At 34.2% G+C, this 16,343-nt stretch overlaps 1 protein-coding gene across 5 annotated transcripts in view; it reads right to left on the bottom strand.

Annotated features, from left to right (window-relative positions):
* LOC136042964 (cysteine and glycine-rich protein 1-like) overlaps positions 1 to 16,343 on the bottom strand; it is a 122,673-nt gene that overhangs the window by 51,127 nt on the left and 55,203 nt on the right. For all 5 annotated transcript variants that reach the window (XM_065727876.1, XM_065727880.1, XM_065727883.1 and 2 more), the window contains exon 3: positions 206 to 360. In XM_065727876.1, coding sequence (XP_065583948.1) covers positions 206 to 360 — 155 coding nt within the window. The remainder of the gene's footprint in view (positions 1 to 205; positions 361 to 16,343) is intronic.

The raw sequence follows: 16,343 nt of genomic DNA, 5'->3' as shown, positions 1-16,343 counted from the left end.
CGAATATATCTAGTATTTACTTCTCTTCCTTTTTTTTGCTTTTACGTCAACTAGGAAATTAGGAGGAGATATATGTCTATTAAAAGGAATAACAAAAAGAAATAAAAACTCTTGTGCGACTTCACAGTTTTAGGACAATTATTTTTATTTCACGTGAAGCAGCGCTTGTATCTGTTAAACACTCTTAATCATTTCCAAACGTTACCTTATATCCGGTTCCATCGTCCATACTAAGAACTCCAGCGCCTCCCCCATATCCATAGCCTTTAGGTCCAAACTTCTTTGAATAGCAAGACCTGCAGTAAAGTTCATCATCATGTTCTGCGGCTGTTGTACTGTCAAGCATCTTTCGGCAAGAAGCTGTGTATGAAAGAACAATTAAGAAAGTTTTATAAAAAGCTTAAGCCAACAAAAAAAAAAAATAACAACAAAGTTTTCTGGAAAATTAGGAGAAATTTAAAGCCCCAATTTCTCTTGAATTTCTAGGCACTTCTTATTTAAATTATCTAATAAGATTTGTTGTTTATTATTACCCCTCCAAAAAGAGACCAGTTCTATTGCTGGCCCCTCCCAAAAAATTACGTACGGACCTAATTCTGATTGCGTATCAGAAGACGCAGTTCCTGTAGAATAATCCGCGCTTAAAAGTCCGTGCTTAAAAACTTATGGAAAGGAAATCAAACTGTTTACGTTTGTGAACACTAGTAAATATTACCAATAGGCTCCAAGTTTGAGGTAGGGGGGGGGGCAGGATCTCAGTCATACAAGTATGCTGAAAAAGGTGAAGATATTTAGGAATGTGCCTCCAAAAAATTACGATATTTTTCTGGTTGCCTGAAGATCTCTTATAATTCCCTACAAGTCGCCTATATTGTTGTGCCTCCTAAAAATATTGGGCCCCTTCAAAAATATTTATGTGTACAAGGCTCGGTTAAATGACCATATCCAGCCTCCAAACACTCCTTGGGCCCTGGTATTCTAAATCTGGGACCTTACATTATTTTCCTCAGAATAAAGCTCCCTCACCAATTTTTTCATCTCGAAATTTTTATTTTGCAAATTTGCAAAATTTTGTCAAAGAGGAGCTCAGAAAATAGAACTTAAGGAAAGGCGAAACGACAAAAATTTACAGGACTTATTATCAATTTAATAGCCTAATCAAACAATTGTAAAAAAAATAGATATAATTCCATTTTAAAAATTATAAGGGAAATCCAAATTTAAAAATATTAAGTTATGATTTTCCTTTTTTTAACATCATTTGGTTTTATCGTCTATTAAATTGATATAAAAAAATCCTTTATAAAGTAATTAAGAAGACGTAAACTCTTATATATGGAAAATGAAGCGTATTTAAAATAATTTTTGAAGCTTTCGATGTGGATAGATTTTCCTTTACATCCTACTGGTGCCTTTTTCTTGCTCTGAAGATTTAAAAGAAATTACAATGCAGATCGACATTATTTGGTCTTCTGAAAACAGGAAATTACATCAGCTTTCGAAAACTTAAATTCTTAAGTGGATTTTCAATTGTAAAATCTTTTATTTTTTCAAATTTGCTACGTAAAACTACAGTACCGTCGAATAACGTCACTTTTCTTATAGAATTCTAGATTATCCATTCCGATTTCCCATTATCTGAGAAAACGTTTTTATATATTTTACATATTCTTGAGATATGCTAGAAATTCCCATTTCAACACATGTTCTACTCTTCTCTTTTCATTTTTTTAAACCACTTCTGATTTTCATTCCAATAACGCTCAAGCTGAATAATGATATGAAAATAAGCAAGAAAACGAAAACTGTTCTGTATGTGAAACTGAAGCATAAACTTGAAAACAATTTCCAAAATCATCACAGCATATTTCCTTGAATTCCTAAGAGAACTTCTTTTCTGGTATAAGCAAGCCTTTCTTCTTCTTTTTTCGCAACATGGGTAGACACATATAGACCTTCTGAAAACTAGAAGTTAAATTGGTTCTTACAAAAGAGAACTATTATATTTCCAGGGAGTTAGATAGCCTACTTGAAAACCTCAAATCCCAGTTTTTCAATCATAGTCTTTAGTCTACGCAGTCATCAGTGTATCCGTTTTACAACTGTTTAGTGCACATAAAACTTCCATATGTAGCAGTGTTGCCAAAGCGGTTACGTATTCCTCCCTCCACATTGCTTTTGTATCGTTTATAGTGCAAATTAGAGGTCCTGGTACAATGCGGTACATCTGGAAAATTGTCCGGTATAAAAATTTTCGGTATATATTGGTTTTACTTGCTCCTTTTGACTAGGATATCTGTTCAAATTTTAGTCTATCGCAAATTTGCTCCTTGTGTCGGCAAATTTTTGATGTTTCGATTGTGCAAATTCATCTCTTATGGTCAGTATAATTTTAGTCGAAAAATTGGTACAGTTTATTTCAAAGCGTTGGCAACATCGATATGCAGTTGTCAAATTCCACTGCAAACGCAAAATACAATGTTTTGCAGTTTTTTTCCCCTGTGACAGATAGTCACACATATTACTTGGCAACTGTAACCCACAGGCCATAGTTGTTGCAACACTTCCCGAGACCTTTGCACCAGAGGCCTTGCTCCCTTTTTTTCACCGTGCCCCTTTTTGGGAGAGTTCAATTCCTAATTGTAAAATTATGTAAATTTTCAAATGCTAATAGCTTTTGTTGAGTACTTTAAAATTAAAACATTTTGTATATTTAATATCACCATAATTAATAGGTTTCGCTGAATATATAGTAATCAAAGCTTCGTCTTACAGGGTTTCTGTTTTCAAACAGTTCATGGTAACAAACTATCAGTAAGGAGCGACTCGACTCAATATTGCCTGAAACTCTCAAAAACGGAATATTGGTGTCAATAGGTAAAATAAAGGAATCCATTTATTATGCTGATTCCAAACATAAAAGATTCATCAAATTTAGTGTATCCATTAAAGTTTCGAGCCTGAGAAAACTTGCCTTATTTTTGAACTAGGGGTGAAATAGCCCCTAAAAGTCAAGGAATCTTAATGAAAATCACATCATCAGATTCAGCTACTGCAGAAGCTTCATGCACCTATGTACAAAAATGTGGAATTTTGCATCTTTTGCCAGAAGAAAGATCACGGATGCGTGTTTATTTATTACTATTTTTAATAATTTTTTCCCACAGGTGGTTATCGAAATAATGATCCCAGAAGATTGGGAGAGCGTGCATTCGAACCGAACTTAGAAGTTCTAGTGCCCTTTCTAAGTGACCAAAACGATTGGATCGCAACTAGCCCTTCTCCCAGGCTTCTTTTCCCCAAAGTTATCCGATCATAATTTTAAAATAGCCATTTTATTCATTATATTTAAAGATCCAATAGCTATGTCTTTAGGGGTAAAATGACCCCCCACAGTCCGAGGGGAGAGGCTCGTAAATTAAGGAATTTGTCCATTGTTTAGGCTACGTATAGTATTTGTTATTGGGAGGTATACAGAAATTGTCCAGGGGGAGGTGGATTTGCTTGGTGTGGGCTTCCACATGGATAATTATCCTTGGGGAAGAAATTTTGCTTGGGGCAAATTTTCCAGGGGAAATTTAATACTGGGGGGATTTGAAAGAATTCCTATACGGAATTCCTTTTAATTCAGTTATGGTCAAAACCCCAGGAAAATTTTACTTTATTTGCATAATTTATGTCAGATTCCACCCTTGCATAGCCGATTAAAGCTACGTTGACAACGGGGATGCAGAGGCAATCTAACTGCCTATACGCAATTAGCTCACGCATCCAAAGTGTGAAATCAGCGGCATTGCAATGTTTTCCTCTCAGAATTGTTTGTGCCTTTGAATGATAATAGAAAAAAGCAGGTTTTTTCAACTGAAAATAAGGATTAACATTAAAACTTAAACGAACAGAAATTATTACGATATGGGGAGCATACCCCATCCGCAATACCTTGCTCTTCATGTTAACGTTATTTAGAATGTTCAAAAAGCTATCTTATTCTAATTTAACGAATCTTGTGTTTCACTTTTTCTTCGTAAAGGATTGGGATACAAAATCATACTTTAGCGTAAAGAGCTAAGCATTTAAGAGGCGGCATCCACCACATCCCACCACTGAAAATTCCTCCAGAGAAAATTCGCGACTCGAAAAATGTCTGTTTACTTCCCAATAACAAATGCTATGTGTAAGCAATAGGCAATACGCTTTTCTTTTTTGAATTAAATGAAAAAATAAAATAGTTTTTAACTGAAAGAAGGAACGACACTGAAACTTAAAACGAAGAGAAATTACTCCGAATATGAAACTTGCTGTGCTCTCCTCAACACCTCACTCTTTACACTAAAGTTTGACTCTTGTCACAACTCTACTTTTTAAAACAATAAAAATTTTAGCGTAAAGAGTCAGGCGCTATGGAGGGGACAACCCCTTTTCATATATGGAAATATTTCTGTTCGTTTTAAGTTTTAATGTTGCTCCTTACTTTCAGTTAGAAAAAACTTGTTTTTTGTATTCTATTTCTGAACGTTTTTTTCAACTAATGCAGGCTCGAATTTGGCTCCCCGTATATGAAAAATTAAAACCAAATTTGCAAATTAATTTTGGAATATTTAGTCCTTATATGGAGGGTTACCCCCTCCTCTTTACCTGGCTCTTTACGCTAAATCTGCTAGCACTTTTAAAAAGCTTCCTATTCTAATTTAAAAAAAACCATTTTTCAGCAAACGCTCTTAAAAAGTTGGGTCAAACACTCAAACTCTAGCGTAAAGAGCAAGGTATTAAGGAGGGGGATACCTTTCATATATGGAGGGAGCGACCCTTCCCCACACGGAAATCTCCTTCAGTGAAATTTCATCCAACGTAAAATAAACCTTACCGCCGTCAAATTCCCCCCAGACAGTTCCATCCTCGCTGAGAATCCCTCCTCCCTGTAAAATTGCTAACGGACGATTTAGCCTGAAAAATTCTCCTTGGCATTCTTTCATTCGAATAAGACTTTAATCTCTAATAGGTTTTTCGATCACTCCAGAAATGCCCCCTTCCGTGGAAATTATTTCCCAGAAGTCAAAACACACGGAAAATAGCCCGAAGATCATTCCACGTGAACATCTCCACATGAAAAATTGGCAGGAACTGTAATACTTCCGGGCATGCACTGAAGTTTTCAATTATTTAGTATTTGTTATTAAAATATTTATGATATTAAATGCTACTACTGCTACTACTAGCAACTCATCGCAGCACCAAACCGCCTGGAACCATTGACAAATTTGGGCTATATATTTGCACATTAGAGGGTAGGGGGTAAAGTATAGCGGGTCAGCATGCAAAATGTGTTGGTACAATTATTCTGCATATTATGAAGTTCAAATTTTTTCTGACTGCAAACTGTCCAAATACTTTACCCCCCCCCCCTTATGTGCAAATACATAGCCCAAATTATATATTTCCCATCTATTCTGTCACTTGTCTTTGTCTTGTCTCGCGCTAAGCTAAAAGAAACTAACAAAGATACCGGTTTGTTCTCGAGTTTTACACAGCATAAACTCGAGTGAGTGGCGCGTAATACACAAGTATCAAAATTCCTTCCCCCTACGGAAAATAAGAAAAAAACTCAAATAAAACTCTCAAATTTGGAAAGCCTTCACGGAGGGGGGGAGTATTTTCCGGGGGGTATTTACTGGGGGGTATTTTCCACGGTGGGGGTTTTTGGGGGTATTTTCCACAGGGGAGTTCGAACGCCCAGAGCCATGAGGAGGATACCCCCTCCACAATACCTCTCTCTTCACGCTAACGTTATTTAGAATTTTCAAAAACTTCTCATTCTAATTTAACAAATCTTGTGTTTCACTTTTTGTTCGTAAAGGATTGGGATACAAAGTCATACTTTAGCATAAAGAACGAAGTATTTAAGAGGGGACATCTCCCACATCCCAACACTGAAAATTCCCCCAGAGAAAATTCGCCTCCCCGAAAAATGTCTGTTTACTTCCAATAACAAGTGCTATGCGTAAGCAATAGGCAATAGGCTTTTCTTTTTTGAATTAAATAAAAAATAACAAGTTTTTTCAACTGAAAGTAAAAAATAATACTAAAACTTAAAACGAACAGAAATTATTCCGTATAAGAAAGGGGTTGTTTTCTCCTCAACGCCTCAATCTTTACACTATAGTTTCACTCTTTGTCACAACTCTACTTTTTAAAACAATGAAAACTTTAGCATAAAGAGCAAGGCGTTGAGGAGGGGACACCCCCTTTTATATACGGAATAATTTCTGTTCGTTTCAAGTTTTAATGTCGCTCCTTACTTTCAGTAAGAAAAACTAGTTTTTTATTCAATTTATAAACGTTTTTCAACTAATGCAAGTTCGAATCTGGCTCACCGTACATGAAAAATTAAAACAAGATATATATATATATATATATATATATATATATATATATATATATATATATATATATATATATATATATATATATATATATATATATATATATATCTATATATATAAAAATAAGTTGTCTGTGTGTGTGAGGGTCTGTCGGGTGACGTCATGTTTGTGTGTCGACTGACGTCATGTTTTCGACTGACGAAATTACAGACCGGGACGTCGGGACACAAATGACGACCGGGACACCGGCACATCTATATATATAAAAATAAGTTGTCTGTGTGTGTGTGTGTGTGTGTGTGTGTGTGTGTGTGTGTGTGTCTGTCGAGTGACGTCATGTTTGTGTGTCGACTGACGTCATGTTTTCGACTGACGAAATTACAGACCGGGACATCGGGACACAAATGACGACCGGGACACCGGCACATAGGGAATATAAATGACGACCGGGACACTCAAAGAGAAAGCGACCGGGACACAAGGAATGTTCGATTAGCAATCACCATCAACAAAGCACCGGGACACAAATGACGACCGGGACACAGGGAGTATAAATGACGACCAGGACATAAGTAAAAAAAAACTAAAAACACTAAAAAAAAGGTAAAAACTACAAAAAAACTAAAAAGAAAAAAACACTAAAAACTAATAAAAAAACTAAAAAAGTTAAAAACTAAAAAAACTAAAAAAGAAAAAAAAATAAAAAAGGAAAAAAAATGAAAAATAAAGGAGAAAAACAAAACTAAAAAAAAAAAAAAAAAAACTAAAAAGAAAAAAAGGGGAAAAATACAAAAATTTATTTCATCATATACCATCTATATATATAAAAATAAGTTGTCTGTGTCTGTGTGGGTCTGTCGGGTGACGTCATGTTTGTGTGTTGACTGACGTCATGTTTTCGACTGACGAAATTAAAGATCGGGACATCGGGACACAAATGACGACCGGGACATCGGGACACAAATGACGACCGGGACACCGGCACATCTATATATATAAAAATAAGTTGTCTGTGTGTCGAGTGACTTCACTATATGACGTCTGAATTATTTCATCATATACCAATTCAAAAACGAATGTATTCAAGCCGAAGTAGCTGAGTTGGTAAAGCGTTATGTTCCAGGTTCTAGGTCCGAGAGGTTCCAGATTCGAACCTTGGCTTTAGCACTAATACAAAAGAAGAAAAAAAACTAAAAAAGGTAAAAACTACAAAAAAACTAAAAATAAAATGCTAAAAAACTAAAAAAGCTAAAAAACTAAAAAAAGGTAAAAAACTAAAAAAGAAAAAAAACTAAAAAAAAACTAAAAAAAGGTAAAAACTATAAAAAAAAAACTAAAAAGGAAAAAAAACTAAAAACTAATAATACGCGAAAATTTCACCAAATCGTGGTCGGCATAACCGAAATGGACTATGCCGTCTTTATTCTAGTTTTTGTGCCCCTGCTGTTTTTTATCTTTCTGGTTTTGCTTTCCTCCTTCGCAAGAAGGATACAAAGAAAATACGCTCAGGATATTTTAAGTATTGCAAGTATTTGCTGCGTCTGCCTCGGTGGTATCGGAATCATACAGTCGTCTCTAAATTTGACATCGTTGATGCGCCCTCGCGACTGAAACATTTATCTAAAGATATATGTTTTAAAACTCGGCAAATGGTCGGTGTTTTTGACCCTCTTTGGCCATTTTTTGATTGGAGGTAATTTATTTATGTTGTATGTCGTTATGCTGCTATGTTATTTATGTTGTTATGTTTTTTGTCTTGTTTTTTCTTTTTTTGTGTGTTTACTCCACAGTTTAATGTACTTTGTGGGTTATAAATAAATTATTATTATTATAATAAAAAAAGCTAAAAAAACTAAAAACTGAAAAAGAAAAAAAAACTAAAAAAAGGAAAAAAACTGAAAAATAAAGGAGAAAAACTAAAAACCAGGACACAGGGAATATAAATGACGACCGGGACACTCAAAGAGAAATTACAGACTGGGATACCCACAAATAACGACCGGGAAATATAAATGACGACCGGGACACTCAAAGATAAATTACAGACCGGGACACAAATGACGACGGGGACACAGGGAATATAAATGGCGACCGGGACGCTCAAAGAGAAATTACAGACTGGGACACTGGGACACAAATGACGACCGGGATACTGGGAATATAAATGACGACCGGGACACAGGGACACAACTACAACGGGGATGCTGGGGGCACAGGGGGATATATAAATGACGACGGGGACACAGGGAATGTTCGATTAGCAATCACCATCAACAAAGCTCAAGGGCAATCATTAGAATAATGAGGCATAGATCTGAATACGGATTGTTTTTCCCATGGACAATTTTATGTTGCATGTTCAAGAGTCGGTAAACCTGACAATCTATTTATATGCACAGACCATGGAACATCGAAGAATGTTGTATATTCGCAAGTCTTACGTAGTTAAAAACATATTTATATCTATCTATGTTCACAGGTGGGACACAGGGACAAAACTACAATGGCGCGTAACTAATATGGGCGTAACAACTTACGCGCGCGGGGGGGCTTGGGGGGGGGGGGGCGCGAAGCGCCCCCACCAACTAGGTGTTGGGGTGGCGCGAAGCGCCAGCCCAACAGCTAGTAGGGAATATAAATGACGACCGGGACACTCAAAGAGAAAGCGACCGGGACACAAGGAATGTTCGATTAGCAATCACCATCAACAAAGCACCGGGACACAAATGACGACCGGGACACAGGGAGTATAAATGACGACCAGGACATAAGTAAAAAAAACTAAAAAAAAAGGTAAAAAATACAAAAAAACTAAAAAGAAAAAAAACACTAAAAACTAATAAAAAAACTAAAAAAGCCAAAAACTAAAAAAACTAAAAAAGAAAAAAAAAGGAAAAAAAATGAAAAATAAAGGAGAAAAACAAAACTAAAAAAAAATAATAATAAAAAAAACTGAAAAGAAAAAAAAGGGAAAAATACAAAAATTTATTTCATCATATACCATTTCAAAAACGAATGTATATACAGACCGGGACACCGGGATACAAATGACGACCGGGACACAGGGAATATGAATGACGACGGGGACACAGGGAATGTTCGATTAGCAATCACCATCAACAAAGCTCAAGGGCAATCATTAGAATCATGAGATATAACTAAGAAAACTAAAAAAAAAGGTAAAAAACTAAAAACTAAAAAAAAAGACCAATTCAAAAACGAATGTATATACAGACCGGGACACCGGGACACAAATAACGACCGGGACACCAGGACACGAGGAACATAAATGACGCCCGGGACACTCAAAGATAAATCACAGACTGGGACACCGGGACACAAATGACGACCGGGACACAGGGAATATAAATGACGACCGGGACACAGGGACACAACTACAACGGGGACGACGGGGGGCACAGGGGGATACATAAATGACGACGGCGACACAGGGAATGGTCGATTAGCAATCACCATCAACAAAGCTCAAGGGCAATCATTAAGATCATGAGGTATAGATCTGAATACGGATCGTTTTCCCATGGACCATTATATGTTGCATGTTCAAGAGTCGGTAAACCTAACAATCTATTTATATGCACAGACAATGGGACAGCAAAGAATGTTGTATATTCGCAAGTTTTACGTAGTTAAAACATATATATATATATATATATATATATATATATATATATATATATATATATATATATATATATATATATCTATATTCACAGGTGGGACATAGGGACACAACTACAATGGCGCGTAACTAATATGGCACGTAACGACTTACGCGCGCGGGGGGGCTTGGGGGGTGGGGCACGAAGCGCCCCCACCAACTAGGTGTTGGGGTGGCACGAAGCGCCACCCCAACAGCTAGTATATATATATATGAAAATAAGTTGTCTGTGTGTCGAGTGACGTCATGTCATCAGGTCGTCATGTCGTCATTATGACGATGACGTCATTAAAGGTATTTAAGACATTCGTTCACGGAAAAATGTTTAATTGTAAGAAGATCGTGGACGGAAAAATGTTTAATTGTAAAATGACTGAAGAACCTACAATGGCAACCGCCGAGGAAGCTGCTCAAAGATTCTATGCCAAAAAACTTGCGGCTGATAGAGAAAGTAAGAAAAGAAAGCGTGCCGAGGAAAAAATAAAAAAAAGGAAAAAAACTTAAAAATAAAGGAGAAAAACAAGACTAAAAAAAAAACTAAAAAGGTAAAAACTCCAAAACAAACTAAAAAGAAAAAAAAAACTAAAAAAACTAAAAAAAGGTAAAAACCAAAAAAAAAAACTAAAAAGAAAAAAAGGGGAAAAACACAAACATTTATTTCGTCATATACCAATTCAAAAACGAATGTATATACAGACCGGGACACCGGGACACAAATGACGACCGGGACGGCGACACAGGGAATGTTCGACTAGCAATCACCACCAACAAAGCTCAAGGGCAATCATTAGAATCATGAGGTATAGATATGAATACGGATTGTTTTTCCCATGGACGATTATATGTTTCATGTTCAAGAGTCGGTTAATCTGACAATCTAATTATATGCACAGACAATGGGACAGCGAAGAATGTTGTATACAATGGCAACAGCCGAGGAAGCTGCTCAAAGATTCTATGCCAAAAAACTTGCGGCTGATAGAGAAAGTAAGAAAAGAAAGCGTGCCGAGGAAAAAAAAAAGGAAAAAAACAGAAAAATAAAGGAGAAAAACAAAACTAAAAAAAATAAAAATAAATAAAAAGGTAAAAACTCCAAAAAAAAACTAAAAAAACTAAAAAAAGGTAAAAACCAAAAAAAAAACTAAAAAGAAAAAAAGGGGAAAAACCCAAAAATTTATTTCATCATATACCAATTCAAAAACGAATGTATATACAGACCGGGACAGCGGGACACAAATGACGACCGGGACACAGGGAATATAAATGACGACCGGGACACAGGGACACAACTACAACGGGGACGCCGGGGGGCACAGGGGGATATATAAATGACGACGGGGACACAGGGAATGTTCGATTAGCAATCATGATCAACAAAGCTCAAGGGCAATCATTAGAATCATGAGGTATAACTAAAAAACTAAAAAAGGTAAAAAACTAAAAACTAAAAAAAAAGACCAATTCAAAAACGAATGTATATACAGACCGGGACACCGGGACACAAATGACGACCGGGACACAGGGAATATAAATGACGACCGGGACACTCAAAGATAAATTACAGACTGGGACACCGGGACACAAATGACGACCGGGACACAGGGAATATAAATGACGACTGGGACACAGGGACACAACTACAACGGGGACGCCGGGGGGCACAGGGGGATATATAAATGACGACGGCGACACAGGGAATGTTCGATTAGCAATCACCATCAACAAAGCTCAAGGGCAATCATTAGAATCATGAGGTGTAGATCTGAATACGGATTGTTTTTCCCATGGACAATTATATGTTTCATGTTCAAGAGTCGGTAAACCTGACAATCTATTTATATGCACAGACAATGGGACAGCGAAGAATGTTGTATATTCGCAAGTTTTACGTAGTTAAAAACATATATATATATATATATATATATATATATATATATATATATATATATATACTAGCTGTTGGGGTGGCGCTTCGCGCCACCCCAACACCTAGTTGGTGGGGGCGCTTCGCGCCCCCCCCAAGCCCCCCCGCGCGCGTAAGTCGTTACGCGCCATAATAGTTACGCGCCATTGTAGTTGTGTCCCTATGTCCCACCTGTGAATATAGATAGATATATATATATATATATATATATATATATATATATATATATATATATATATATATATATATATATATATATATATATATATATGGTTTTAACTACGTAAAACTTGCGAATATACAACATTCTTTGCTGTCCCATTGTCTTTGCATATAAATAGATTGTCAGGTTTACCGACTCTTGAACATGCAACATATAATGGTCCATGGGAAAACAATCTGTATTCAGATCTATACCTCATGATTCTAATGATTGCCCTTGAGCTTTGTTGATGGTGATTGCTAATCGACCATTCCCTGTCCCGGTGTCCCGGTCGTCATTTATATCCCCCTGTTTCCCCCGGTGTCCCCGTTGTAGTTGTGTCCCTGTGTCCCGGTCGTCATTTATATTCCCTGTGTCCCGGTCGTCATTTGTATCCCGGTGTCCCGGTCTGTATATACATTCGTTTTTTAGTTTTGTTTTTCTCCTTTATTTTTTTCCTTTTTTTTTCTTTTTTAGTTTATTTAGATTTTTAGATTTTTTAGTTTTTTTATTAGTTTTTAGTTTTTTTTTCTTTTTAGTTTTTTTGTAGTTTTTACCTTCTTTTTAGTTTTGTTAGTTTTTTTTTTTACTTATGTCCTGGTCGTCATTTATACTCCCTGTGTCCCGGTGCTTTGTTGATTGCTAATCGAACATTCCTTTTGTCTCGTCATTTATTTTTTTCTTTTTTAGTTCTTTTAGTTTTTACCTTTTTTAGTTTTTTTTAGTTTTTTAGATGAAAATTTTTTTTAGTTTTTTCCTTTTTTTCTTTTTAGTTTTTTATTGGTTTTTACCTTTATTTTAGCTTATTTTTCAGTTTTTTCCTTTTTTTTAGTTTTTTTTTATTTTTTATTTTTTTTAGTTTTTTACCTTTTTTTAGTTTTTTTATTTTTTTTAGTTTTTTAGCTTTTTTACTTTTTTTATTAGTTTTTAGTTTTTTTTGTAGTTTTTGCCTTTTTTTAGTTTTTTCAGTTTTTTTTTAGTTTTTTATTGGTTTTTACCTTTATTTTAGCTTATTTTTCAGTTTTTTCCTTTTTTTTTAGTTTTTTTTAGTTTTTAGTTTTTTTAGTTTTTTACCTTTTTTTAGTTTTTTTAGTTTTTTTAGTTTTTTAGCTTTTTTATTTTTTTTATTAGTTTTTAGTTTTTTTTGTAGTTTTTGCCGTTTTTTAGTTTTTTTAGTTTTTTAGCTTTTTTATTAGTTTTTAGTTTTTTTTTGTAGTTTTTGCCTTTTTTTAGTTTTTTTCTTTTTAGTTTTTTTGTAGTTTTTACTTTCTTTTTAGATTTGTTAGTTTTTTTTTTACTTATGTCCTGGTCGTCATTTATACTCCCTGTGTCCCGGTGCTTTGTTGATTGCTAATCGAACATTCCTTTTGTCCTGGTCGCTTTCTCTTTGAGTGTCGTCATTTATTTTTTTCTTTTTTAGTTCTTTTAGTTTTTACCTTTTTTAGTTTTTTTTAGTTTTTTAGATGAAATTTTTTTTTAGTTTTTTCCTTTTTTTCTTTTTAGTTTTTTATTGGTTTTTACCTTTATTTTAGCTTATTTTTCAGTTTTTTCCTTTTTTTAGTTTTTTTTTATTTTTTATTTTTTTTTAGTTTTTTACCTTTTTTTAGTTTTTTTTAGTTTTTTTAGTTTTTTAGCTTTTTTACTTTTTTTATTAGTTTTTAGTTTTTTTGTAGTTTTTGCCTTTTTTTAGTTTTTTCAGTTTTTTTTTAGTTTTTTATTGGTTTTTACCTTTATTTTAGCTTATTTTTCAGTTTTTTCCTTTTTTTTTAGTTTTTTTTAGTTTTTAGTTTTTTTAGTTTTTTACCTTTTTTTAGTTTTTTTAGTTTTTTAGCTTTTTTATTTTTTTTATTAGTTTTTAGTTTTTTGTAGTTTTTGCCTTTTTTTAGTTTTTTTAGTTTTTTAGCTTTTTTATTAGTTTTTAGTTTTTTTAGTAGTTTTTGCCTTTTTTTAGTTTTTTTAGTTTTTTAGCTTTTTTATTTTTTTTATTAGTTTTTAGTTTTTTTTGTAGTTTTTGCCTTTTTTTAGTTTTTTCAGTTTTGACGTCACCTGATCCAGTTTTTTCAGGTGACGTCACCTGATCCATCCACAGACAGACAGACAGACAACTTATTTTTATATATATAGATATATATATATATATATATATATATATTCACTGGTGGGACACAGGGACACAACTACAATGGCACGTAACTAATATGGCGCGTAACGACTTACGCGCGCGGGGGGACTTGGGGGGCGCGAAGCGCCCCCACCAACTAGGTGTTGGGGTGGCGCGTAAGTGCCACCCCAACAGCTAGTATATATATATATATATATATATATATATATATATATATATATATATATATATATATTAATTTTGGGTGATTTATTCCGTTTATGAAGGGTAGCCCCCTCCTTATTACCTTATTCTTTACGTTAAAGCTGTTAGCACTTTAAAAAAAACCTCTATTCTAATTAAATGGCCCTCGTGTTTCAGTAAACGCTCTTAAAAAATTATTCCATCCATCTTCTACCTTGTAAAAATTTAAACTCTCCAAATTAGTATTCAACTGTTCTTGAAAAATATTCAACTGGTCCTGAAAGCCCTCTCCCGATCTTCTAGGATCATTATTTCAATACAATCCCCCCAGGAAAAAAAAAACATGCATCGTGATCTGTCTTCTGGCAAAAATGGCAAAATTTCACGTTTTTAGATATAGGAGCTTGAAACTTCTACAGTAGGGTTCTCTGGTACGTAGAATCTGATGGTGTGATTTTCATTAAGATTTTTTTTTGAATTTTAGGGGGTATCCGCCCCCACCCCCATTTCAAAAAATGGGTAATTATTTCAGGCCCGTAAATTTTGATGGGTAACATCAAACTTAATGAATCTCATATACTTGAAATCAGCATAATAATTTGATTCTTTTGATTTTTCTTTCGACATTAAAAATCCGGTTTTTAGAGTTTTGGTTACTATTGAGCCGAGTCGCCCCTTACTTACAGTTCGTTATGACGAACTGTTTGACTGCTGTCGATGATGGATTTTTTTTTTCAATTTACATTACATTCTTGTGAATTCGGTTTCTCTACATAAGCGTGATCAGATCCTCAAACGAATCTCTAAGTACGGTAAATAATTAATGTATACAAAATAGTAAAAATATATTAATATTATAACAATTAATGATTTTAAAGTAAAAAGGCAACATTTTGTTAAACTTATATTCATGTATTAACGTTTAGCGCTTGGGCCTGTGTATCCCTTTAACAGAACTGCAGTGAGACTTAGGGTTGACTTCACTGCAGATATGTAAATATCCTAGTGTTGGTATTTGTTATTGAATATTTTTAATATTCAATACGGTAACACTTTTATGAAATTAACAGCTTAATAATATTTTAAGTGAGAGAACAAGTTTTTTAACTAAAAGTAAGGAACCATATTAAAAATTTTAATAATAAAAATTGTCCATATATGACGGGGCTCCCCCTCATAAGGTCCTCTTTCTTTGCGTTAAATTTTGACTTTTCTCTTAATTCTCTAAGAAAGACTTCACAAACATAAGGGTAGCTTAATTAGAATAAAAGTTTCGTCAAAGCAATAGAGACTTTAGTTTAAAGAGCAAGGGATTTAGAGGGGTGCAGCCCAACTCATATATGGACTAATTTTTAGTCTTTTACAATGTGTTTCTACACTTTCAGTTGAAAAACTTATTTTTATAAATTTTAATTTCTGATTGTTAATCAGATCATGTCGGAAAATCCAACTCCCTCAAGGTGGTTTTAGGCACCATCCCTTGTCCCCACTCTGCACCTACCAACAATCTTTCATAAATAATGATTGTAATTTTTTTTTAAGATTACTATTCTTATTAAACGGCAATTCTGTTTCAGGAGTCGCTCTTAAAGAATTGGGACAAAAAGTAAAAATTTACGATTAATTAAAAGTATACGTATACCAAAGTATACATATACTATATACTAAACTATGCGAAACTATATACATATACTATATACTAAAGTATATGAAATAATTTCTGTTCATTTTAAGTTTTGATGTTGCTCCTTACTTTCAGTTAAAAAAATTGATTTTTTTTTAAATTTCTAGTCGTCCTCAAATAATACCAGGAAATCTGGCTCTCCTCCATGAAAAATTCCTTCCCACAC

Source organism: Artemia franciscana, chromosome 2 (assembly GCF_032884065.1).
Source record: "Artemia franciscana chromosome 2, ASM3288406v1, whole genome shotgun sequence".
NCBI classification, from domain to species: domain Eukaryota; kingdom Metazoa; phylum Arthropoda; class Branchiopoda; order Anostraca; family Artemiidae; genus Artemia; species Artemia franciscana.
This window is presented reverse-complemented; position numbering and strand designations above follow the sequence as displayed.